The sequence below is a fragment of the Mus caroli genome, unplaced genomic scaffold, assembly GCF_978045245.1.
Source record: "Mus caroli unplaced genomic scaffold, Mus_caroli_1 scaffold_18, whole genome shotgun sequence".
NCBI lineage: Eukaryota > Metazoa > Chordata > Mammalia > Rodentia > Muridae > Mus > Mus caroli.
In genome coordinates, this window is record NW_028227273.1 from 36556554 (window position 1) to 36583820 (window position 27267).

Here is a 27267-nt window from a genome sequence, read left to right on the forward strand (position 1 = left end):
AGAACATAGTGTCAAACTGCAAAGCTTGCCAATTAGCCAGCACCCACAACACTGTCAAACATCCAGGCTCTCGTCTGAGAGGTAAGAGACCAGGGGCCTATTGGGAAATAGATTTTATAGAAATAAAACCAGGAAAATATGGCTATATGTACTTACTGATGTTCATGGACACCTTCTATGAATGGACAGAAGCATTTCCAATAAAGACTGAAACTACAAAGGTAGTGGCTAAGAAGTTGCTGGAAGATATCCTACTAAGGTATGAATTTCCTCACATCTGACATGATAGGGTAAGACAATGGGCCAGCATTTGTGTCCAAGGTAAGCCAGGTATAGCAAAATATATTGGGGTAGATTAGAAATTACATTGTGCGTTCACACCCCAAAGTTCAGGTCAGGTAGAATGAGAAAATCAGACGCTAAAGGAGACCTTAACCAAACTAGCATGGAAATTGGAGAAGACTGGGTAATACTCTTTTCCTTTGCCCTGTATTGAGTAAGGAACTCTCCTTATCAGTTAAGATTAACCCCCTTTGGAGTCATGGATGGTATCCCTGCTCCTATTGTGCCTATCATTCAGTCAGCAGCTGTTGCAGATTTAGAAGATGATGAGTTAATAACTAGGGTCAGAGCAACCCAACGAGCTCATGAGCAGGTTTGGCCTAAATTGTGTGCCCTCTATGAAGCAGGCCTGTTTCTGGAACCACACAAGTTTGACCTGGAGACTGGGTCTACATGAGGAAATTTTGCCACAATGTGTTGGAGACTCACTTAAAAGGACCCTACGTCATATTGCTGATTACACCAATGACTGTAAAAGTGGACAGGATCACTACCTGGGTGCACTGCACTCACATGAGTCCAGATAATCCCCTCTCCCCAGATCACCAGACTTGACAGTCACTAGTTGAATGGAAAGTTCAAAAGGGCACCAATCCTTTCAAGCTAAAATTAACTCGGTTGCTGTTTTTACTGACTACCTGCATTGGGGCCCCAAGACTACATCTGTATTCAGAAACCAGAAATCCACACTAGCCTTAGAACTTGACTTGTACAATCCAGAATCTTGAGACTGCTTACTGAAACCAACTGGCTAATAGAAAACCAACTCTTGGAACCACCTGGTTTCCAGATTTAACCTTTGATCTGTGCTGACTGGATGATAACTTGTGGCCTGATACTCAACAGACTTTATAGCATTCATTCCCACCATGTCGGTGAAGGACATTTTATATATGTCCCAGAGAGAAAAGGACTGTTACATGTGGGGATCCAGAACAATTTTACAGTGCTTCCTGGGGATGTGAGACATCACTCACAGGGATAAAGACATGGTAGGTTTCAAGGGAAGACCTTATCACAGTCCCCTGACAGGGGAGTGACTCCAAAGTTTAACTGAGGTTCACAGACAAAAGGAAACAAGCAAAGTGATTGGAAGCTGGGAGATCTTGGGGCCTTTGGCTCTATGTCATCGGAGGGATTAGTCCAGGACTCCTTTTTACCATTAGACTCTTGGTGAAACCAATTGTGAACCTCTGCCAGTAGCTGTAGGGCCAAACCAGATTTTGACATATACTAAACAGGTACAAAGAGGCCCTGCATGGGGCAAACTGGCAGCTGCCTTTCCCCCAGTCCCACCCCAGCAGAGAACTCTAGCTCAGGAATCTTTCCTGAACCACACAGAACCAGTAGACCCACTCTGGTCAACGATGTTAAAGACCTTGCAGATTCTGAATGGTTCCTAGCCAGAGTGAACTACCTCCTGCTGGTTATGCTATAGTGCTAGACCCCTTTTTATAAAGGTGTCAGATTGATATCTAAATACAATGAATCCAAGAAGGACACTGCATGCAGATGGTCCCAGGAAGGCCCAGCCTTAACCCTGCAGACCATATAAGGATAGGGAGCCTGCCTAGGGAAAGTTTCCTTGTCACATCAGCACATCTGCAATCAAACAAACCCCATTCCAAATGAGTTGTCCCCTCATTTGGGGAGCTTGTTCAACAAGTCTGACTCCATGTGTGCACAGAGAGGTGCTTAATTCCCCTACTACAAAGGAGTTATGTATTCTAGTCCCATTCTTCTCTTTCTCTCCTTTTATGCCTGCCTGCTTGCCCCTGTCTTCTTTCTTCTCTCTATCTTGGTCTTAGAATAAATGATATTTATTGCATCTTATAGATCATCTGTTGTTAGTCTTGTGCTTTAAATTAGTCACACACACGCCTCAATTTGCATTATACCTCTCAGATTAAATGATCAGTTCTTTTTATATTGAAGTCACTATGAGAAAGAACAAAAGAAGCTGTAGGAAAAAGCATATCAAAGGAAATATGTAATTTGCACCTACTGTATATACAGGATCACATACAGGCCTTACTTCTGCTGAGGCATACCACAGTCCAGCCTACAATTTGGCTCCTTGTCTGGGATGAACTGACCAAAAGTCTAGAATCCTACAATGCTTTCAGAATATTTCAAGAATAATTCTTGATTACAGGAGAGTGTTGTATGAGATCATATTATAGGGATATATGTCTATTTCCTCTATTCATTTATCAAACAGTTACTATATATGGTAGATTCTGATTTCATAGGGTACTTGGTTATGGCTCTATTAGGAAGTTTTGTCCTGGCACAGTGCAATAAAAAGTCATATGAAAAGACATTTTAACATCCAACTGCCTTCATATGAGATTATCATCATTATTTTTAAATGGTATAGTTTATGTTCATTTTCAATCATTTTATATCCACTAGATCTACCTTCTTTCCATTGTATTCACATCGTTATTGAATGCTCATAATCATGAAAATCTACATACTACAAATATCTAAATAAAAGTGAAAAGCGAGGACTTCTCTTTAAATTCTATTTTATTGAGGATTCCACCAGCAAAGAACCACAGATATCAATGAACTGAGTTCATTTCACTAGACACTTGAGTTAATTTATGTATGTGAAGTCAGGAAACAATGCCCTCTAAGAATGTGTGAATTTTATAACTAACTTTAATAATTCCAAGAAAGAAAAGAAATAATAGAATTTTATTTGTCAAATAGTCATACTATTTGGCCAAGTAAAATACTCCAGTTTTTGCCATTTCTGAGAGGCAAATATCACAGCTTAGTAGTAAGTCATAATAAAAAGAATTGATGCCTCTAAGAAAATCTGACTCTCAAAAGTGAGTTCCTGTTCCACAGAGAAGTAGCTCCCACACTATATTTCTCTCAAATACCTAGTGAGTCTGAGGAAAGGAAGAGGAAGAAGAGAAAGAGGAGAGGAAAAATGAAGAAGGGGAAGAGGAAGGCAAAGAGCAGGAAATAGAAGAGGAGTACTGATATTTTTTAAGCCCATGGGCCATTCAATCATCTGCTTATCACTGGTTTAAAAGTTTATGGCCAAAACCATGCAAACAGATCAGAACTTCAGGTTTGTCAAGTGTATGAGACTGTCTTTGGATCCTGGAGCATGGACAGCAAGTGTTTATACAAGCCCCATTGAGCAGCATAGCAGCAAAGATGACAGGATACTTATAGCAAGTATCTTTCTGAATTAATATCTTCTTCTGAACTTTTATACTTAATTCATTTCTTCATGGAAGAAATAACAAAGAATTCCCATAGCACAGTCAAGACAAATTAAAATCAATGAGTTTAGACTTCAATGGCAAATTAACACAGGCCCAAAATACCAATTATGGTTATAAAGGTGAAGTGGAAGGAGTTTAGGGTGATGCTGTCCAGATGTGAGTCTCTGCAGGGTACTGCAGAACAACATAAGCTGTCCCTTTAGGCATGGCTGGCCTTGTAGCTTTATGCCACCAACACTCACCATTCCAGGAGAGCAAAATAGCCAGAAAATTCTGAGAAGAGAAATTGAGGTAGAGCAAGAGGGTGGGGGCTTGTGCTGTCATGAAACTCAGCATGATGGTTTCCTTGGATGGAGCTGTATCTGTGTAGATAGCAGAAGAGGAGAGGTTTGTGTTCTTGGTCACTGAGTATGGTTCTTGAAACATGTATGTAACAGAGGTGTCAGAATCAAAAAGAGCTGAAATCTCTGCAAAAGAGAAGACAAGAGATCATACTTTCAAATATTTAGTCAGGTACTCTGCATAGCTCTATTGCCTGTTCTTTGATTTCTTTTCATCTATCACTAGTTGATGACAGTTATATAGGTTTACATGTGCATAACTATAACTAATTTTGTACCCTGCCAGAGATCTGAGTAGGAATTAAATATCACCCAAATATGTGGGATCACAAAGACTGAGGTTCCAAATTATGCAATTTGTAGAGACAGCTGACTACCTGGACAATCCCTTAACTCCTGATAACTTTGGAGCATCTATCTTTAGCTTTCTGGCCCCAAACCATCTGAGAGACCTTAAGTGAAGCATGGATTATGAAGGACTAGCTTACCCTACTTTGCAGAGCTTAGCAGTAACCATCCCACCTGTTTCTCCTTTTTTTTGGATAGTACTTTTGTCTTCAGATGAATTATGGCAATTGTTTCCCAGTGAAACCTTATCACAATTGAAGCAACTCTGTCTAGAGGTAATGATTCTCAATGCCTCTCTTAAAGTGGAATGGGAATACAGTCAGGAGCATATATGTCAAATGATCTTTAATAATGAAATAATATTAAATGCCATATTCTGTTGAACTCTGATGCCTTTAAAGATTGTCTATATACATATAGCATAACTGAATTATCAAAATATTATTCTCAACTACTCATTATTTAAATAATCTTGAAAACACTTGTTATAATTAACTACATTAGAATCTAATGTGACCATGTGTTTCACTATCTCACTGTTAAGTTTCATTACTTAATCATACTAAATAGTTTGTTATAGGAGTCATTAAAAAGATTGGGTCTGAGTCTTGTATTCTTAAATGAATTGCATAGGCACAATGCCTATCCAAGAGTAATAATATTAATTCTAAATATTGTATCAATATACAAAGATGTATACCAATGAAAATATTAAATCTGTATCAATATATAAATTTTATACCAATGTAAGAAATTATAACTTCAATTTTACATAAAATATAAACATTTCTTTTAATCTAAGAAAGTGGCTATACAATGTTCTGTTTAAGAGTAAATTTAATTTCCTATCCCTATGTTTCTATAATATTACTATATCCATCTTTTCTTTTCCATCCCCCCTTCCTTTACCTATGGAAGAAGGACAAAGAAGAAGAAAGGAAAGGTAGGAATCCCTGAGTCTAAACTCTCTAATTTCTTCCCTGTCCAAAGCTACAACATTTGCAAATTATCCCTTTAAATGAGAACATATCAGGCTGGAGAGATGGCTCAGTGGTTAAAAGCACTGACTGCTCTTCCAGAGGCCTTGAGTTCAACTCCCAGCAACCACATGGTGGCTTACAGACATATGTAATGGGACCCAATACCCTCTTCTGATGTGTCTGACTACAGCTACAGTTTACTCATATACATGAAAGAAATAAATAATTTTAAAAATGAGAACATATCTATAATTCGTAAAAGAAGTAACCATCCACCCTGATCTTAAGGACTGAGATGGTGATCTCGTTTTGCTCCCTACTTGCAGAATTTGGGGGAATTCCTTAAAGAATTCCTTTAAGGGGGCCTAGTAGGAAATAGGAAAGCTGGTTTTTCAAAGGAATTTTGGTTGGCATCATTTGCTGTCCAGTCTCTATGTGTTGAGAAAGTTCATGGCTTAGCTGAAGCCCTGACTTTAACAGTCTAAAAAGATGGATGGATAAGCCAGCTGTTCTGGAAATGTCCTGGAAGCAAGTCTTTAGAGGAGACAACTTTGATGTAGCTGCCACCTCTCCTTTGGGTCTGGGAGGACCCCAGTGCACTGGAACAACAAATTCCTCTCCCAGGTAAGCTAAGGCTTGCCAGAGTCTAACAATAAAAAGGAAGCCAAGAACTCAGAGGGTAAAGGTGGTTGCAGTGATGCCTGAGGACCTGAATTCAATCCCTGAGGCCACATGGTAGAATGGAAGAAGATAGCCCTGAAAGTTGTCTTCTGCCCATACATGTGCCCTGGAATGCTCAAACACACACACATACACACACATGCACACACACACATGCACACACACACACACACACACACACACACACACACACACACGTTCATAGAAAAACATAAATAAATAAATTTAATTGAAATTTGGTAAAATAAATAATGGAACCATGTAACAGCACAATTTTTCAACAAATAGAAAAATTAACTCAAAAAGTCAAAACATCATCAATAGGAGACATAAAAATATAATATAGCTAGAAGAAATTATAGGTACAAGTTTTCACCTCCTTGAATCTATCAATTATTTATAATTCATAGAAAAGTAAAAGTAGAAGCAATAAAGGAAAGATAAATTGAGCTCTATCAGAATAAAGGAGATTTCTGTTTCAAATGATAAAATTAGAACTGCGAAAACAAAACCCATAGAATGGGATTTTGTTAATTATTTGCTGATTATACTTTATAAGGGGCAAATATTCAGAAAACAGAAGAAAAATCACAACTGAATTGCAATGAGAATAAAATTCTGCAAAACGTTCAAATATGCAGGTATTAAAAACATTGAAAGAAATGTAATGATTTGAAAGAATGTTTAGCATGACTGGTCATTAGATATGAACACTAATTCCTATACAATAGTATGTCTGCTATAAGACAGTATACAATAACGGGTGTGTGACACTACAAAAATACTGTAGTGTGCAGACAGTTATGGTAAGGATGTAATATTTGCAACACACTTTGAAAAACACTTTGGCAGTTCTGAAAGAGATGAACCATGGAGTAGTCACATTAATCAGCTGGTAAATGCACTTATTACCAAACAATCTTTGTGACCTCAGTTTTATTCACAGTGCTACACATGTTGAAAAAACAAAACAAAACGAACAAACAAATGCAAGCTCCCACAAAATTTCAGGACCACTGACTTGTTCCAACATGAAGGTCTAGCTTCACCTCATGATGGCTCGCAGAGCTTTTCTCTTGGATAGACCAATGCTCACAGCAGCATTCCACAGGAACCTGTGGAACAGGGTTTTGCTGGCCAGAAAGGGCCACAAGTTCTGTTGCATATCAAAGCACAAAGCTAACCCCCAGGCTCCTGAGTACCTGTTATATAAATGTACCTGCTCTGCCTTTCAAAGCCCATAGTATCCTTGTCCTTTGGTCCATCTTACCACCTCCACTATCCTACTTCCCAGTCTATTCCAGATTACAAAACAGAAAACCCATCCCCACACTCCAAATTCTCACATCCACAGGAGGCTTAGAAGTGTACACCCATTGATCTAAAAAGCATATTTAAAATAAATTTGTGTGTGTGTGTGTGTGTGTGTTTCATCCATGGATCTAAGGAAACTAGGACTGTGACTGGTCGAGCAGACTACCTGGAGCTTAAAGTGGAGTAGTAGAAACTAAGTTCTACATGAAAGTCAAAAATCCACTATTAATTTAGGAATTCTTGGATGGTCTATACTCACAGAAAGTCTAGGAGGAGGGGTGAATTGGTTTCTCAGGAAGCTGAGCCTTGTGACTCCAGCACTTGGTACTAAAACAAAGAAACACAGTCACTGCCTGAGAGAGCCTCAGCTTAGAGATTCTGGGACCTCTTGCCATGCAGAAAGGCTGACTGGTTCCCTGAATGCTAGGAGAAAGGCAGTGAGAAACAAACAATAAAGCTGTCTGCCTCCAGCCAGCAATATATCAAAAGATAGATTTAAAATTCTGGATTTAACCATTTTTTAAGGATACTAGGGGGTATAATAGTGTTTAAATGTTCTTAAATATACAGATATTAAACTCCACAGACTAGAGAAGTTAGGGGATAGTTGACATTATATAAATAATGTAGGCCTTGATCTCACATAGGTCATGGGAGGACACAGGGGAAGCCTTGCCTCAACAGTTAATATTTGCTTAGATTGCTTCAATTTGTTTTCGTAATCAAGTGAGTGTGGTTATGAGTTTGGTGGTTATGTTAAACTTCCTCTGGGAGAGAGGTCAGGCTACATCCTTAATGAATTCTGGTTACTGGACCAAGGACTTGCTATTTTTGGAAAAAGTCTCTGTATTCATGTTGACAGGAAAGGAGTATAGGCTCTGGACCTCTTACAGAGTAATATGCATCAGATATGACTGGAGGACCACCTGAAAATCTCCAAAATTTCGAGAAAAATCAAACAAGACAGAATTTCTTGTTGATCTTATTCAGTAGGAAGAATCTACAGAGAGATGTCAGCCCAATTTCCTGGGTCTGAGTAGCTGTTAATGGTTATTTTACAAATCATAGACAGGTTGTCATTTTATAATTTGTCATTGGGGATAATTTGGAAATGGTCATAATTTTGGACAGGGAGGAAATAGATAGGATGGATTACTAAATAATATTCTTGAACAATACATTGTATGGCCATAATCTTAATTGATAGAAATCTTTATAATTGATACAAATTGAAGTTATAATTTCTTATACTGATACAGAATAATACAGATTTAAGTTTTCATTGGTGTGAATCTATATATCAATACAAAATTTGAAATTAATGGCTACTCTTAGATAAGCATTGTGCCTTTACAAGTTATTTAAGAATACAAACCTTTGACTCAGTCCTAATATCTGTTTACAAACAGTTTAACATGATTAAACAATACAAGTTAAGGGTCAGATAACAAACTTATGGTTATATTAGATTTTGATTTAATTATATAAAGTGAGCCGGGCGTGGTGGCGTATGCCTTTAATCCCAGCACTCGGGAGACAGAGGCAGGCAAATTTCTGAGTTCGAGGCCAGCCTGGTCTACAAAGTGAGTTCCAGGACGGCCAGGGCTATATAGAGAAACCATGTCTCGAAAAACCAAAAAGAAAAAAAAAAATAAAACCAAAGTGTTTTCAGTTTACTCAAAGTGAAATGTCAAGAGTAGTTAAGGTTTAAGAGTTCAGAGATATTTTACTTAGTTAGCCTTCAAAAATATCATAAATATACAGAATGTGACATTCAATGTTATTTCATTATTAAGGATCATTTGACCATGAGACATGTCTGCATCTAACAGCTTCTCCATTCCCCTTCAAAGAAGAATCAAGCATCTTTACCTCCAGGCAAGGTTGCTGCTTATTGTTGCAATGTAGCTACTGGACAGAAATTGCTTATATCATCTGCCGAAAATATACTGTCCAAAAGGGCAAACATAGGTGGGATAGTCAACTACTAAGCTCTGAAAAAACACAGTAAGCAAGATTTTCATATTTCCTGCCTCACAAAAGGTCTGTCATGTGGCTCTGGTCCAGAAGCCTGAAGACAGATGCTCCAACAGTATAAGAAATTAGATGTTGTCCAGGTGTCAGCTGTCTCTATAATTGTTTAAGTTTTAGAAGCTATTTTTGGTGCTTCCTATATACTCAGGTGATATTTACTTTTTTTCTCAGATTTCTAAAGGCATTGAAGAATAACTATAGTCTTACAAACAAATTCAACTTATTTAGAATTGAGAGTATAAAACATCTATGTCTATATGACATGTTTTTCGGATGGTGTTACAGGTTAAAATCAAAACATAATTGAGGAATAAAATTATAGTTCTATAAAATATTAATGATGGTAGAGTACTATATCTAACAGAAATACAATGGGCTAGATGTTAATTATATATCATATTTTATAATTTACATGATTATGGTTTTGTTCTATTTTATGTCTGAGAGAATGAGAGAAGAGTTTTTTTTTTTTCTTAAATGGGACAGAAATGGTGAGATGTAGGGGGGTAGTTCTGATGCTCTGATTGGGAATCTGTTCCTGTTCCTTAGTTGGTTCTTGATCAACCCATAACCATGCTAGTGGCCAATGGTTGGGCAGAAGAGGCAGGCTTCCAGGTTCCCCCAGGCAGGCTAGCAGATGCATGAGTAAGAAAAGGGAATTCACCATGCTTCAGAGGGAGAGAGAGCCACTAGCCATTTGAGATCTCAGATGCAGTGGTCATTGGTCACTTCACTGAATAAGCCTTGGGTAGCAGACAGGAGATTAGAAACACAACTAAGCTGAGGGCAGATTTAGGGTCCTGAGAAAGGATTAGGTAACAGGGCAACTAAGTTGAGGGCAGAATTGGGGGTATTGAGCTGGGAGTGAAGCATGTTAGCCAGGAGAAGCTTAGAAGTGTCCAAAAAATTCATCTAAAAGGCTATTAAAAATAAGGTAATGTGATTGCTATGTGGAGGAGGGTGAACCCATAGAAAGTCCATCAATTTCAGCTTACCTAAACCTCTGTGATCTCTCACACACTGAGCCACCAACCAGGTAGCATGCACAGTTGGTATGAGGCCCTTGACACATATACAGAAGAGGACTGTGTAGTCTAGCCTCAGTGAGAGAAGATGCACCTAACCCTCAAGAGAATTGAGGATCCAGGGAGAGGGGAGGACTGGCAGGGTGTGGGCATATGTTCTTGGAGATAGGGAAGGAGGAATGGGATGAGGAACTCTTGGAAGGTGAACCAGAAGGTGTATAATGACTAGGTGTATAATGTAAAAAAGATTAAAGATAACTAACAAAAAAAGTTAATGTGTGTGTGTGTGTGTGTGTGTGTCTGTGTGTCTGTGTGTCTGTGTGTCTGTGTTTCTGTGTTTCTGTGTGTTTATATCTGTGTCAGTGCCTTTCATCCATGAACCAGGGCTGGTAGAGCAGTCAGATCTGTCCTTTAAGTGTAGTAGTAGAAACTGTATGCTACAGGTAGATCTACATGAAGAATGTAATTCCATTCTGTCCTATGAACTACACACACATGCACATACCTCATAGTTAAGAATATAGAATATGCGTGCACATGAACACAGAGGCAAACTCATACAAATACAACAAAAATAAGTGTCTCAATGAAATGGAAAAAATTCACATAGAATTGCCGACTCCTATAGCAGCTAAATTATTTCATTTTAATATTAAAAACTGTTGTTGAGGTAGGTCAATGGAAAATAATTGAAGACCCAGATATGAACCCACACACCTATGCTCACCTGATCTTTGACAAGGGAGCTAAAACCATCCAGTGGAAAAAAGACAGTGTTTTCAACAAATGGTGCTGGCACAACTGGCAGTTATCATGTAGAAGAATGTGAATTGATCCATTCTTATCCCTTTGTACAAAACTCAAGTCTAAGTGGATCAAAGAACTCCACATAAAACCAGAGACACTGAAATTTCTAGAGGAGAAATTGGGGGAAACCCTCGAAGATATGGGCATAGGGGAAAAATTCCTAAACAGTACAGCAATGGCCTGTGCTGTAAGATCAAGAACAGACAAATGGGACTTCATAAAATTGCAAAGCTTCTGTAGGGCAAAAGATACTGTCAATAAGACAAAAAGGCCACCAACAGATTGGGAAAGAATTTTTACCAATCCTAAATCTGATAGGGGATTAATATCCAATATATACAAAGAACTCAAGAAGCTGAACTCCAGAAATTCAAATAACCCCATTAAAAATGGGGTACAGAGCTAAACAAAGAATTCTCAACCAAGGAATACCGAAGGGCTGAGAAGCACTTGAAAAAATGTTCAACATCCTTAATCATCAGAGAAATTCAAATCAAAACAACCCTGAGATTGCACCTCACACCAGTCAGAATGGCTAAGATCAAAAATTCAGGCGACAGCAGATGCTGGTGAGGATGTGGAGAAAGAGAAAAACTCCTCCATTGCTGGTGGGATTGCAAGCTTGTACAACCACTCTGGAAATCAGTCTGGCGGTTCCTCAGAAAACTGGACATAGTACTACCGGAGGATCCAGCAATACCTCTCCTGGGCATATACCCAGAAGATGGTCCAATTGGTAATAAGGACACATGCTCAATTATGTTCATAGCAGCCCCATTTATAATAGCCAGAAGCTGGAAAGAACTTAGATGCCCCTCAACAGAGGAATAGATACAGAAAATGTGGTACATTTACACAATGGAGTACTACTCAGCTATTAAAACAATGAATTTATGAAATTCTTGGGCAAATGGATGTATCTGGAGGATATCATCCTTAATGAGGCAACCCAATAACAAAAGAAGTCACTTGATATGCACTCACTGATAAGTGGATATTAGCCCAGAAACCTAGAATACCCAAGATACAACTCCAAAACATAAGAAAAATCAAGAAGTAAGACCAACTCATGGATACTTCTTTCCTCTCTAGAATAGGGAATAAAATATTCATGGAAGGAGTTGCAGAGACAGTTTGGAGCTAAGATGAAAGGATGGACCATCCAGAGACTGCCCCACCCAGGGGTCCATCCCATAATCAGCCACCAAATGCAGACACTATTGCATATTCCAGCAAGATTTTGCTGAAAGGTCCCTGATATAGCTGTCTCCTGTGAGGCTTTGCCAGTGCCTGGAAAATACAGAAGTGGATGCTCACAGTCATCTATAGGATGCAACACAGGGCCCCCAATGTAGGAGCTAGAGAAAGTACCCAAGAGCTGACAGGGTCTGCAACCCTATAGGTGGAACAACAATATGAACTAATTCAAGTACAATACAAGAGTACCCTTAGAACTCTTGTCTCAGGCTGCATATGCAGCAGAAGATGGCCTAGTTGGCCATCACTGGGAAAAGAGGCCATTTGTTCTAGCAAACTTTATATGCCCCAGTACAGGGGAAAGCCAGGGCCAAGAAATGGGAGTGAGTGGGTAGGGGAGCAGGGTGGGGGTAGGGGGGAGGGTATAGGGGACTTTGGGGTAGCATTTGAAATGTAAATGTAAAAATATCTAATAAAATAAATTGTTGTTGAATATTGTTTACATTGAGTGTTCAGCAGTTTTCTTTTTTGTTAGTAAAAGCAATGTTAAAAAAATCTAATAATGTTTATAGTGAACAAATCTTCTTTATACATTGAAATGTATTAATAAAAAAAGATTGCTTAAGTACATGTATACTGTCTTTTGCACTCAAATCAGTGGTCCTTTGATACATTTTATAGTTAGGGACTAAAAGTAGAAATGTTACTATGTATGGTGGTTTGAATGTGATTGACCCAGAGAGTGGCAGTATTAGGTGGTATACCCTTGTTGGAGTAGATGTGGCTTTATTGGAGAAAGTGTGTTACTATGGGAGTGGGCTTTGAGACCTTTTCCTTAACTGTCTGGTAGGAACTGTCTTCTCCTGATTCCCTTTGGAACAAAATGCAGAACTCTCAGCTCTTTCTCCAGTGTCATGCCTGCCTAGACACTGCCATGCTTCCCACATTGAAGATAATGGATTGAAGCCTTTATAAGCATTTCCTTGGTCATTGTGTCTCCTCTCAGCAATAGAAACCCTAAATAAGACAGTATGTCATGAAACACAAGTAGATGATCCATTTCTAGTCTTCAGTTGCTCCTTCAAAGTGGATATGACCATTTTCCATTATTACTAACCAATAGTAATGCTTAGTAATTACTTTATTGCCAGCAAGTATATAAGCCCACTGTATGGATATGATTATGTTGATGAGCTAACCAGAGTTTAAATATGGGAAAACATGCTGAGAACACAATGTATGGGCATTGCTTGAGAGCATGAAGAACATTGGCTTGAAAATACTGTCTGGGTACCACATTGCCACACATATGAACCATGGTATAAATTGCCTGAAGGCAGGTACCATTGGCTAAAACAGAGCTTATGAGTAGTATACCATTACCTGTAGTAGCAATAGTGTGGACTACCAGTGGCACAGGATCATTGGCTATGATATTTGGATGCTATGGGATCACACACAGTAGTGGCAATATGTTCATCTTACCTTTCTGACAGAAAGGTCCTTCATATGGTGAGTTGGTACAGTCACATGAGTAGCCAATATGCTTCTCCACACACTTGCCCCCATTTTGGCAATTTCTTCCATAACTGCTGCAGTGACCTGGACATCCAGGTCTCACTCCGGATGTAACCTTTGCCTTCTCCTCCAGGTCTATGTTCTGCCCATTCAAGTGTAAGGAACGGATGCATCCAAAAAAGCCTTTTTGTCTTGATGATTTTCCTCCTAGTGGTAAAAATCAACAGAGAAAACAAGAAAGGTATTATAGCTAGAATGCATAGATGTAACTGGTAGGTTATAGAATCTCTAACGACCCCCTTTCCCAGAAATCAGGCCATATCCTTCTATGAACTCTCTCCCTGGACAGAATGAGAGAGTCTGCTGGGGTCACAGCTTTTCATCTTTCCTTTGTAGCTGTAAACAAATGATGCTCCTTCACTACTGTCAAGAGATTAAAGACCCTTGAGTTAAAAATTTCCAGTACCATTGAATAAGTTCTGCATGCCAGTGAACATTAATAATCTCAGCATTCAAGATGTGAGGTTAGGAGGATCAAAAGTTGAAGGTCAATTTTGGCTACATAGCATGTTCAAAGCCAGATTGACCACAAAAAGACCCAACAAAGATAGAAAACTTCAGACCAATATCCCTTATGAATATTGATGCAAAAATCCTCAATAAAGTTCTAGCTAACCGAATCAAAGAACACATCAAAACAATCATCCATCCTGACCAAGTAGGTTTCATCCCAGGGATGCAGGGATGGTTCAATATACGGAAATCCATCAACGTAATCCAGTATATAAACAAATTCAAAGACAAAAACCACATGGTCATCTCGTTAGATGCAGAAAAAGCATTTGACAAGATCCAACACCCATTCATGATAAAAGTCTTGGAAAGATCAGGAATTCAAGGCCCATACCTAAACATGATAAAAGCAATCTACAGTAAACCAGTAGCCAACATCAAAGTAAATGGTGAGAAGCTTGAAGCAATCCCTCTAAAATCAGGGACTAGACAAGGCTGTCCACTTTCTCCATACCTATTCAACATTGTACTTGAAGTCCTAGCCAGAGCAATTCGACAACAAAAGGAGATCAAAGGGATACAAATTGGAAAAGATGAAGTCAATATATCACTCTTTGCAGATGATATGATAGTATATATAAGTGACCCTAAAAATTCCACCAGAGAACTCCTAAGCCTGATAAACAGCTTCGGTGAAGTAGCTGGATATAAAATTAACTCAAACAAATCAATGGCCTTTCTCTACACAAAGAATAAACAGGCTGAGAAAGAAATTAGGGAAACAACACCCTTTTCAATAGTCACAAATAATATAAAATATCTTGGCGTGACTCTAACTAAGGAAGTGAAAGATCTGTATAATAAAAACTTCAAGTCTCTGAAGAAAGAAATTTAAAAAGATCTCAGAAGATGGAAAGATCTCCCATGCTCATGGATTGGCAGGATCAACATTGTAAAAATGGCTATCTTGCCAAAAGCAATCTACAGATTCAATGCAATCCCCATCAAAATTCCAAATCAATTCTTCAACGAATTAGAAAGTGCAATCTTCCAGTTCATCTGGAATAACAAAAAACCTAGGATAGCAAAAACTCTTCTCAAGGATAAAAGAACCTCTGGTGGAATCACCATGCCGGACCTAAAGCTCTACTACAGAGCAATTGTGATAAAAACTGCATGGTACTGGTATAGTGACAGACAAATAGACCAATGGAATAGAATTGAAGACCCAGAAATGAACCCACACACCTACGGTCACTTGATCTTCGACAAGGGAGCTAAAAACATCCAGTGGAAGAAAGACAGCATTTTCAACAAATGGTGCTGGCACAACTGGTTGTTAACATGTAGAAGAATGCGAATCGATCCATTCCTATCTCCTTGTACTAAGGTCAAGTCTAAGTGGATCAAGGAACTTCACATAAAACCAGAGACACTGAAACTTATAGAGAAGAAAGTGGGGAAAAGCCTTGAACATATGGGCACAGGGGAAAGATTCCTGAATAGAACAGTAATGGCTTGTGCTGTAAGATTGAGAATTGACAAGTGGGACCTCATGAAACTACAAAGCTTCTGCAAGGCTAAAGACACCATCAATAAGACAAAAAACCACCAACAGATTGGGAAAGGATCTTCACCTATCCTAAATCAGATAAGGGACTAATATCCAATATCTATAAAGAACTCAAGAAGGTGGACTCCAGAAAGTCAAATAACCCCATTAAAAAATGGGGCTCAGAACTGAACAAAGAATTCTCACCTGAGGAATACCAAATGGCAGAGAAGCACCTGAAAAAATGTTCAACATCCTTAATCATCAGGGAAATGCAAATCAAAACAACCCTGAGATTCCACCTCACACCAGTCAGAATGGCTAAGATCAAAAATTCAGGTGACAGCAGATGCTGGCGAGGATGTGGAGAAAGAGGAACACTTCTCCATTGTTGGTGGGATTGCAAGCTTGTACAACCACTCTGGAAATCAGTCTGGCGGTTCCTCAGAAAATTGGACATAGTACTACCAGAGGATCCAGCAATACCTCTCCTGGGCATATATCCAGAAGATGTCCCAACCGGTAAAAAGGACACATGCTCCACTATATTCATAGCAGCCCTATTTATAATAGCCAGAATCTGGAAAGAACCCAGATGTCCCTCAACAGAGGAATGGATACAGAAATTATGGTACATTTACATAATGGAGTACTACTCAGCTATTAAAAAGAATGAATTTATGAAATTCCTAGCCAAATGGATGGACCTGGAGGGCATCATCTTGAGTGAAGTAACACAATCACAAAAGAACTCACACAATATGTATTCACTGATAAGTGGATATTAGCCCAAAACTTAGGATACCCAAGATATAAGATACAATTTGCTAAACGCATGAAACTCAAGAAGAAGGAAGACCAAAGTGTGGACACTGTGCACCTTCTTAGAATTGGGAACAAAACACCCAGGGAAGGAGTTACAGAGACAAAGTTCGTAGCTGTGATGAAAGGATGGACCATTTAGAGACTGCCGTATCCAGGGATCCATCCCATAATCAGCTTCTAAATGCTGACACCATTGCATACACTAGCAAGATTTTGCTGAAAGGACCCAAAGATAGCTGTCTCTTGTGAGACGATGCCGGGGCCTAGCAAACACAGGAGTGGATGTTCACAGTCAGCTATTGGATGTATCACAGGGCTCCCAATGGAGAAGCTAGAGTAAGTACCCAAGGAGCTAAAGGGATCTGCAACCCTATTGTTGGAACAACATGATCTACTAACCAGAACCCCGGAGCTCTTGTCTCTAGCTGCATATGTATCGAAAGATGGCCTAGTCGGCCATCAATGGAAAGAGAGGCCCATTGGACTTGCAAACTTTATATGCCCCAATATAGGGGAATGCCAGGGCCAAAAGAATGGGAATGGGTGGGTAGGGAAGTGGGGGGGCGCTATGGGGGACTTTTGGGATAGCATTGGAAATGTAATTGAGGAAAATATGTAATAAAAATATTAAAAATTAAAAAAAAAAAAAGAAGACTGAGCAAGCTATGAGGAGCAAGCCAGTAAGCAACACCCCTTCATGGCTTCTGCACCATTCTTGTGTCCAGGTTCCTGCCCTATTTGAATTCCTACCCTTACTGCTTTTGAAGATTAACTCTCAAATGGAACTGTGAGTGAAATAAACCCTTTTCTCCCCCCCCCCAAAAAAAAAAAACAAAGCCAGATTGAGATACATGGGACCCTGTTTCAAGGAAAAATTGCCTTGAGAGAGGGAGAGACTGAGCGGGAGACATATATCTTCTTAAAATGTTAAGAATGAAAATTTACATGTCTATGGTTTCTGTACACGAATAAAATATAGATTTTATGTGGCCTAGAGTGTCTTTATCTGAAATAAAAGGGGTGCAGTCAGATTATCCCTTCTGCCAAATTTCAAAGAGAACCTGTAGGTGCACCACAGAGACAGAATTGAAACATATTCCCTTGTGCTTATATAGTATAGCACTATGCACTGGGGAAAAAAAAAAGATGAGTGTTGTTGTTCATCATGATGCCACTCACTAGCTAGTCATATTGATGACTGAATTTCATAAGTTTAAACTATTCCATTTATTATTACATCTGTAAGAACAAGATGCCTCCATGTGTTTATAATAAAACTTACTGCAGATCATGGAATATAGTATGTGTTCAGTTACAATCGTCCTCTTGGTCTTCTCTTGAGTCTTAACCTACTGCCAAGAATCAGGAGGTGCAGTATGCATTATCTGCTTACTGATCCTAGTGTTTATCCATGAAATACTGTTTAGCAGATATTTCTCAACTCGCATTTAGCCTTGGGCTATATATAATCTGACCTGTAGCTGTGACAACATCTAGAGAGGGTCAGAAGAGGCTTAAATATACTCCATCAGGCACTGAGAGGATTGAAAGATTCTCAAGTTTTCGTTCACATAGAAAACCCAACTCCTTCTTGATATAGGAGAGTAAGTATGTTAAGAGACAGGAAGCACAGCTAAACCCAATTCGCCTGTATATAAGAAGAGCTGAGAATTTTGGGGACTTCCAAAAGAGGCAGATGACCATTCTGACTTTAAAAATCAGGAAAGTAGTGTTGAACACTCTAGTTCTAGGTCATATCATAGATTAGTGGCAAGTGTGTACAAATATTATTTTGGTAAAGTACTAATGAAAGGAGAAAGAAGAGGAGGGAGGAGAAAAGAGATAATGGGAAGGTGGAGCAGGAGAAAAATATGAGGGTAAACCCCACAAAGCAGTGAACTTTTTGTATCTATAGGCTGTCTTGACTGAGACACATTACTCTTTAACACCCTATGCTACAACTCTATTAATTTATTTTATAACTGCAGTTCTCAACCTGTAGGTCATGACCTCTTTTGGAGTAAACCACCGTTTCATAGGGTTGCATATCAGATATCCTGCATATCAGATATTTACATTATGATCCCTAATAGTAGTGAAATTACAGATAGGAGTAGAATGAAATATAATTTTAAGGTTGGCTATCAGCACAACATGAGCATCTGTATTAAAGGGGCACAGCATTTGGGACATTAATAACAACTATGCCACGCTCTCCAGTCGAGTCAGCTTGACAGGCAGAGGCTTGGAAGCTGCCCATGAGGAAAAGACTTTCATGGAAACTCCCTCCTGGAGTCTGGCGTCCTCTCTAACTCATAAGTTAATCTTCCATTCCCACGTTAGTCTAGTGCATGGATCCACGTGCTCTCTATTAATCTTACCCTATTATAAGTGCCTTTTAAGATTGAATTCTGACATAGCTAAACCCAGTGTTCCAAGATCCCAGAAAGCAGCAAGGAAGTTTAACCTATCTTCTCAGTGTAGAGACATAGAAAACTCTGTGATTCTTCCCAAACAAGAAATTCATGCTACTACAAGATACTGACAGAGCAAGATGATTTGTGGCATTTTGTACTACCTTGACAAGTGAACTACAGTTGCACATTTACCTGTCTGTGCTTTATTTTTATAAAGGAGAAAAATACATAGAATATATTATTTTTATTGTAAAGAATGTACAGACTAGCCTAAATATTGCATAACTTAAAAAGAATACATATCACTATAGCATACACACATGTGCACTTTCATGTATGTACACAAGCAGAGATAATATAGTAGATCACAAATAAGCACCCATCTATATATGCATGTATATATATACACAGAGATAACAGGAGCACAGATGTGCACATGTATGTACAGGCTCAGAGAGACAGAACAGACTCATGTGCACACACACACACACACACACACACACACGTGTCTTAGATAGGTTCTTATTCCTGCAAAAAGACACCATGACTATGGCAATTCTGTTAAAAGAAAGAATTTAATTGTGGCTAGCTTACAGGTTCAGATGTTCAGTCCAAATCATCAAGGTAGAAGCCTGATATCATCTAGGCAGGCATGGTGTTGGAGGAGCCGAGGGTTCTACATCTTGATCAGACTGCAGCCTGGAGAATACTGACTTCCAGGCAGCTACAAGGGTCTCAAAGCCCATACCTCCAGAGACACACTTCCTCCACCAGGGCCATACCTATTCCGACTAGGATACAGCTTCTAATAATGCCACTCCCTCATGGGCAAAGCATATTCAAACTACTACACATTCCATACACACTGAGTCAAAACAAACACAAGTGCACATATACATTACATGCAGAGAGAGACATGTGTAAATATAATTTTAGAGGAGTTGAAAGGGTCAGTTTTTTCCTTCTACCATGTGAGTTCTGGGAACTAAACTCAGGCTGTCAGATTTGGCAGCAAGTACCTGTATCTGATGAGCTAATTTTCTATCTCAAAATTGATAATTTTTAAAGGAAAAAAAAAAGATACTTTCAAAATTCTAGTGTGGCTTCCATTGATAAATCAGATGGTAGTGTTCCTGCTTTCTTGCTGGCTTCTTTCCAGACCTCACCAAGATTGATGACTCTGCATATACATATTTCTGCTTGTCATCCTAATACATTTCCTTTTATGTTATTTATGTCTTGATGTACGTACAGTTGCTGAGTAGCAATTTCTTCAAGTTATAGCATTCCTTCTTAGAGTGGCTTATAAAGACTAATGACATAAACAAAATTTATACTATTCAAAAACTATTCACAAGCCCCTTCCAAAGGCTATGTAAGTAATAACAATTGCTAGAATAGGATATACTATAAACACTCACCCAAGATGTATATGAATTGTTCAGGGACATGAAGGATGCAGCTTTTGTGAGCATCTTCTAGGCCAGAATGAGCTGTCATCGAGATAGCTACTCATCCCAATCATGTTGCTATGAGCAATGCCCATATGAGTCATATAGAAAACAGTAAACTCACTGACACATTAAGGTAGACTTGAGTGCAATTGCTTATTTGCCTTTTAATTTTTGCCCTGTCTTGGGAGAATATATAGTTAGCCTTTTAAATCTCTCAGGGGAAATTCACATAAAAGTTTACTATAAAATTAGAAGAATGAAAAACATAGTCTCATCCTTACAATAGTTACAGCCTTTCTTTAAAGTTTCAGGCTTGACCTGTAAGTTCCTCAAGAATCAGAATAATTCCATTATCACTAAGTACAGCCATTTCAAGCATGCTTGCATTATACTGGACATTCCAAGGGCATCTAATTCTCAATGGTCTAGAAAGTAGTGTTGCTATTCTTCATTCCACTCACTGATGAAATGAACTTCAGAAAGAACATCTTGGTTATGGTCAAGAGTCAGACAAACTTTCCATGGAAGAGTTGAGAGTGAACTCGGATGCCTTCTCTGCTGGTCATTGTTGTGACCTCATAGAGAGAAAAATACCAAAGAATTTCTGATGGTGTTTCAGTGGCATTTTGCTGCATTTGATGACTCAGCAAATTAACAGAGCCTTGCAGTTCCTTCTGCATCACACTGGCCTTGATGGTTCATGAATGCTGTTTGTGAGTGTATCAAGCGATCATGTGAACTGAACCTCTGATATCCTAGCAAAGCAGATTGGATTCATCCCCAAGGAATATTTCTAAACAGGTCCCCATCCTCCTTTGCCCTGTTAACCTTTCCTTTTCCACTACCTCTGGCAGGCATGGGGAGCTAGCATGGAGGTTAAAACATTTAAGTACACTTATTAAAGTAGGTTTTGAAAATATAAGACTACACCTGTCACTGAACAATAAACAGTGATACAGAAATCACCAGACTAAGATGACCTCCACAACATATTTTCTACTTTTCAGTTTCATCAAGACAAACTCAATAAAGTACACTAATTTCTAAGATGGAACTCACTGGAGAGAGAAGCATAAAAGAAGTGGGCATGCTCTTTAGGCAGACCTCAGGTACAACAACACTATCAAGATATCTCTTCCAGTCCAGTTCACATGTTTGAACAACTCACGGTATTTGTGATCAATTTAAACGACGAAAATTTGATACAAAATACTGCTGCCTCTCTTCACTTTTAACTTGCACAAAGTTCATCTGTAAACAAAGTTTACACTGATCTTGTGATAGTTAGGTAGCTATAAAAACATAAACAAAACCTTTGAGGCTCTGCTTCAGCCAGGAAGATTCACAAATATTGCCTGAAGATTAATTAGATTTTCACATGGAGTATAATTGTTGAAATTGCAAAATATTTTAACTCATTCCCCTAAAAAGACCACATTAAATCTTGATGAGTAGCAAACTTCCTCCAAGAAATAAAATATGATGTCCAAATAGAACTATGACAGCAAAATAAATCTTAAAATTTTCAGCAGTAAATCATGTTACATGCAGGAGTTATTAAGTAAAGGACCCATAACGTAAAGCTAATGAGGATATGGCTGGTGATGAAATGAAAACCTGATAGCCTCATATTCAAGTATATCTTTTAATTTAGTGAGTATGTTTTCAGTGGTAATATTTTCAGATTCAAAGTTTATAATAGCCCAAATGAACAGGAAGCAAAAGAAATGTATATGGAATGGAGGAGTTGTATGATGTGGTCTGCTATACAGTGTGGATGTTGGTAGAAAACAAGGGTGAAGACATGTAGAATGGTTAGTCTGTAATTTTCTACAGATCTGTCAAAGCATCCAACTTCAACTTTTACACAGAAGCACATATCCTAAGCTTTTTACATTACTCTGCTATATCAACATTTAAATCCCTAATTTGAATTTTAATGCTTTGCTTTATTAGTTCTGTATCTCATTTTATCAAATTACTGTTTTCTAAGTTACAGTACAAAGACTGATCTTATTTTCAAAACTGAACTAACATATCTAAGATACTGACCATATCACACACATATATACACACATTCATACACACTCACATACATGATGAACACACACACACACAAGCACCTTGAAAAGCAGTAACATTTCCTAGTTCATATTTTCATCCCAACTACCAGAGAAGGATGATGAGTAGAATTAGCTTCTCCATGACTGTTGATGGAAGAAATGAGGGAGGGAAAGAGAGGAAGATATGAAAAAAATTTAAAAAGTGAGGAAGATATGGGGAAATAAATTAAAGAACAAATTGGGACCACTCCTGAATGTATCCATTCCTACTATTATCATTCACTACCTTTTCACAGAATATACTTGTGCTAGCACTGAGTCCCATTGAAGGAATGAGCAACTAAAGAAATTTGCTAAGAGACCAGGGTGCTTCTCTGTACAAAATCAAAACAACTTACCTCAGTGATATGTTTTCATATAGTATCAAACTATGCATAATATTACAAGATTGCCAAAGCAAGATTATAACCCATTTGATAGAATGCTTTCCTCCTATACATGAGCCTCTGGGTTTGATGGCAAGCACTTTATACATCAGGCATGGTGGTTCATACACGAAACCCCAGTATTCCTCCAGTTGAAAGTGATTCACACCTCCATTCCCCTAACATAAATCACTAATTAACCACATGGTCTCTAGACTTATTTACGTGCCAAACAAATGGTGGCATTTTCTGAATAGAGAGTCCCTCTTTCAAGCAATTCTAGCTTGTGTTGTGATGATATAGAACCAGCCAGCATATTCCCCAATGTTCCATAAAACTGAAGCGAATTGGTTTAGTCAAATAATTTGACCACACTTTTAACAATAGATATCAGGTCAGGGATCACTAAGACAAGTGATGAACTGAACATCTATGCCTACACTGTAAACTTTTATTACAATGGTCAAAATTATAAAACTCCATACATGTCTGCAGTCAACAAACATAAGGAGAAGTGGTACCAAAACAGCCAGAGATTGCTATGACAAAACAGCCAGAGACAGCCCCTAAATTTGTGAAAGGGTAGCACAAGTATATTGCAATGGCCATAATGCTATTATTAAACAATTCATAAAATTAAACTTATAGTTTACAGTAAGAAAATAACACCCTATATTAATTATTTTGTAGTTGTAAAACACTAGGAATTGTCTTTGAGCTAGAGTGCACAGCAATCTTGTAGGTATTTAGTGTAAAGTAAGATCTATGATGTCTCCTACCTACAAACAACTGGCTATTCAGCTGAAATTGGAAATGGCCATCCTCTGAGGCCTCCCTCATACTCTGTGGAAGATTGTCCACCTGCAATGAGGTCTCCTTGAGGTTTCTTTCAGCCCGGATATAATGCCATTGGTTGTCATTCAGAGGATAAGGAGACTGGACGAGGAGATCAATGGGACCATTCCCAACATCAATGGCAAATATGACCTCAGAAGGAGCTGTAGCAAAGAAAGAAAGAATGATATAGGCCATTGTCAGTCTGTTACAGGCACAAGAATCTTTAAAATGCTTATTGAAAGAGATTATATTTCTCCATCAATGTGGGGAGGACATTTTCTGAACTCCTGTAACACTGAATCACCATCAGCAATGTCAAACTCTAAAGATTAAAAATATATATGCTCTATGCCATTCTCTCACCAGGAGTTCCTAATTGTTTAATAAAGCAGGAACTTGGGGCATCTCTGCCTGTCTGAAGCTCTGCTGAAACTTTCGGTTCCGTGGGCTACTGTGATTGTACCTTTCTCTTACTGTACACATTGGGTTAGCTAAGCATCTCTAATCTGTAGAAAGGAGATCATTGACATTAGAACAGCAGTATCACCTGCCATGGTATTTAGTGAAGGTTTATATAGATTGAGTTGAGGACAGAAGATCACCTAAATGTGAGTAATGCTATTCACTGGGTTGGAATCCTGAACTAAATACAAAAAGGAAATTGAGTTGAACAGTAGCATTCACGATTTTCTGTTTCCTGACAGCATACATAATGTAATCTGCTACCTCAAGTTCTTGTCTTTCTGCTTTCCCCACTATGATGAACTGTACCCTGAAACTAGGACCCTATATAATAAAACCCTTATTCTTTAAGTTGTTCTTGTCAGGTATTTTGTTTTAGCAATAAGACAAATGACCAATAAAATAATGGTGGGGTTGGATGGTAGTGGTGGTAATAGTGATGCTAAAGGCACTGATGGTGGCAGTAATAGTGGTAATGATAATAGTCACAGTGAAAATTTGATGGATTTAGAAATCAGGAAAGGATGATGGAGGAGATGGTGCTGATGGTGACTGTAATAGTGCTTATGGGAGTGGTGGAAATACCCATGTAGGTTACACAGAGAGAGCTAGAAGTAACTTTGTAAAGCACAAAGTACATGCTTTCTTATTTTTTTTTGTCCTTAAAACACTTGGGGGAGAGCATAATTATTTTCAGTTATCATTGAGAAAAAGCTCAGCAAAAATTATTATCCCCCAAAGTTAGTGATACTGGTCTGCAAAGGCAAAGCTTCTTATTACCAAGTGCTATCTGGGGATTTCTAAGCATAAAGAATAATGCTTATAAAGCAATCATTTGTCAGTTAAGCCATCCTGCCAGCCTTGATTTCTCTTTCTGTTTTGTTCCAAATATTATTATTTATTTCATGTATATACAACTTTTATCTACATGTATCTGTGTATTACATTAGTGTCTGATATTCACAGAAGTCAGAGGAGGGTAATAGATTCCAGGAAACTTGCATTACCATGTAGATGTCTAAAATCATTATTTAGGTGCTGGGAATTGGACTCTGGTCTTCTGTAAGATCAACAGCAAGAGCTCTTAGCTGTTAAGTCATCTCTCTAGCCACAGTTTCTATTTCTCATTCAGCTCAATAGTTCCACCTTGAAAATTTGCTCATCTCAAAATGAAACATTTACTGATGACTTCATTTCACCTGTCTATCTGTCTGTGTATGACAATGTGGAGGAGAAATTCTAAAGATTTGGGTAAAATCTTCCCTACAACCTTGGCCTTAAAAGCATTTTAGGAGGCTTGTGGTTCTGCTCTGCCTGACCCATTCTGTCTCCTAGTTTTACCTCTTGTCTCTACTGACCTTGGCTGTATCTTGCATCTCCTGTACATTATGATCTGACAGTTGTGTGTCTTACCAAATAGTCTGCAAGTTTACACCAGTGGTTCTACACCTCTGGGGTAGAATGAAACTTTCATGGGTGTCAAATATCACATATCTGGCATATCAGATATTTACAACATGATTCATAACAATAGTAAAATTGTGATATGTTGTCTGATGGGCAGTTAAAACTTTTAAGTCTAAGCATGGAGAGAGAATTTCTCCCCCACATTGTCGTGAATTTTTACCCTGCATACATAGACAGATATCAGTACATATATGATATCCTGTATATAAGATATTTACAATACAATTCACAACAGTAGAAAATCACAGTTAAGAAGTAGCAATGAAAATAATTTTATGGTTGGGTGTCACCACAACATTAGGCCCTCTATTAAAGGTTCACAGCATTAGGAAGGTTGAGAACCCCTGCTGTAGAGGAATCTTGACTTCTCATGGACTAAACCACTAGCACTGTGCTTGGGTATAGCAAGTTCTGTGGCCTGTAATCTGCAGAGGCACACTTACTTATTACAAGCCCAGTGACCAGCCCTGTGCTTGTGTACACATAGTTCTTGCAAAACCAAGAATGGCCTAGTCAAAGGGACATGTACTGTGCTGCAGCAACTACTTTTGATTTTTACATCTGAGTCCTAGGATCCTTCTAAACCCTTTTTATTAACACTTACTTTTTTCAAAAAGACCAGTAATGTCTAACTCATTCCTCTTGAACATGAAAGACAATTAATAAAGCAATAGTAGCAGTAACATTATAACAATTAAATGCATGACACAAGCCAAACACACCGCTAAGTATTTTCCATCACTGAATTCAGTTGAGCCTCATTACACACTGGATAGACAGGGCTATTTAATCAGGGAGGGAACTGAGCACAGGTGTAAGCGCTGTGTTGCCATAGTGGCTATAAGAGTTAAGACTTAAATCTGACAAATATGCTTCTAGAGTTTTTATTTTTAACCCGTGCCTCCAACCTCAATTCTCTGTCCCTGGAGATAGTTGTGTCTTCTTCATGCTCATTGTGATGCTTAATCTGAATTGTCATCTTGACAGGATCTCAGGTCTCCATGTTATCAAATCTTTAGGCATTGTTTTCCAATATTTCAAGATCATAGTAAGATCTTATCAATCCAGGGCTACAAAGAGAAACCCTGTCTTGAAAAACAACAACAACAAAACAACAAAAAACCCTAAAACAAATAATAATCTTAATACAGGCTATGTCATCTTTTAGTGCTGGAGATAACTATGGCTAAAACATAGACAAAAAACTGAGTACCAGCATTCATTTCTTTTTTTAAATTTATTTATTATTATATGTAAGTATACTGTAGCTATCTTTAGACACACCAGAAGAGAGGGCGTCGGATCTTGTTAAGGATGGTTGTGAGCCACCATGTGGTTCCTGGGATTTGAACTCAGGACCTTCAGAAGAGCTGTCAGTGCTCTTACCCACTGAGCCATCTGGCCAGGCAGCATTCAC

General features: G+C 38.4%; 1 protein-coding gene across 2 annotated transcripts in view; it reads right to left on the bottom strand.

Annotated features, from left to right (window-relative positions):
• The window catches only part of LOC110312287 (contactin-associated protein like 5-3), a 604300-nt gene that overhangs the window by 91113 nt on the left and 485920 nt on the right, over positions 1-27267 (bottom strand). The window contains exons 17-19 of one of the 2 annotated variants that reach the window (XM_085832768.1): positions 23864-24082; positions 13803-14042; positions 3833-4057 (exon numbers count right to left, since the gene is read on the bottom strand). In XM_085832768.1, coding sequence (XP_085688894.1) covers positions 3833-4057; positions 13803-14042; positions 23864-24082 — 684 coding nt within the window. The remainder of the gene's footprint in view (positions 1-3832; positions 4058-13802; positions 14043-23863; positions 24083-27267) is intronic. The other variant, XM_085832770.1, reaches the window with a different exon arrangement.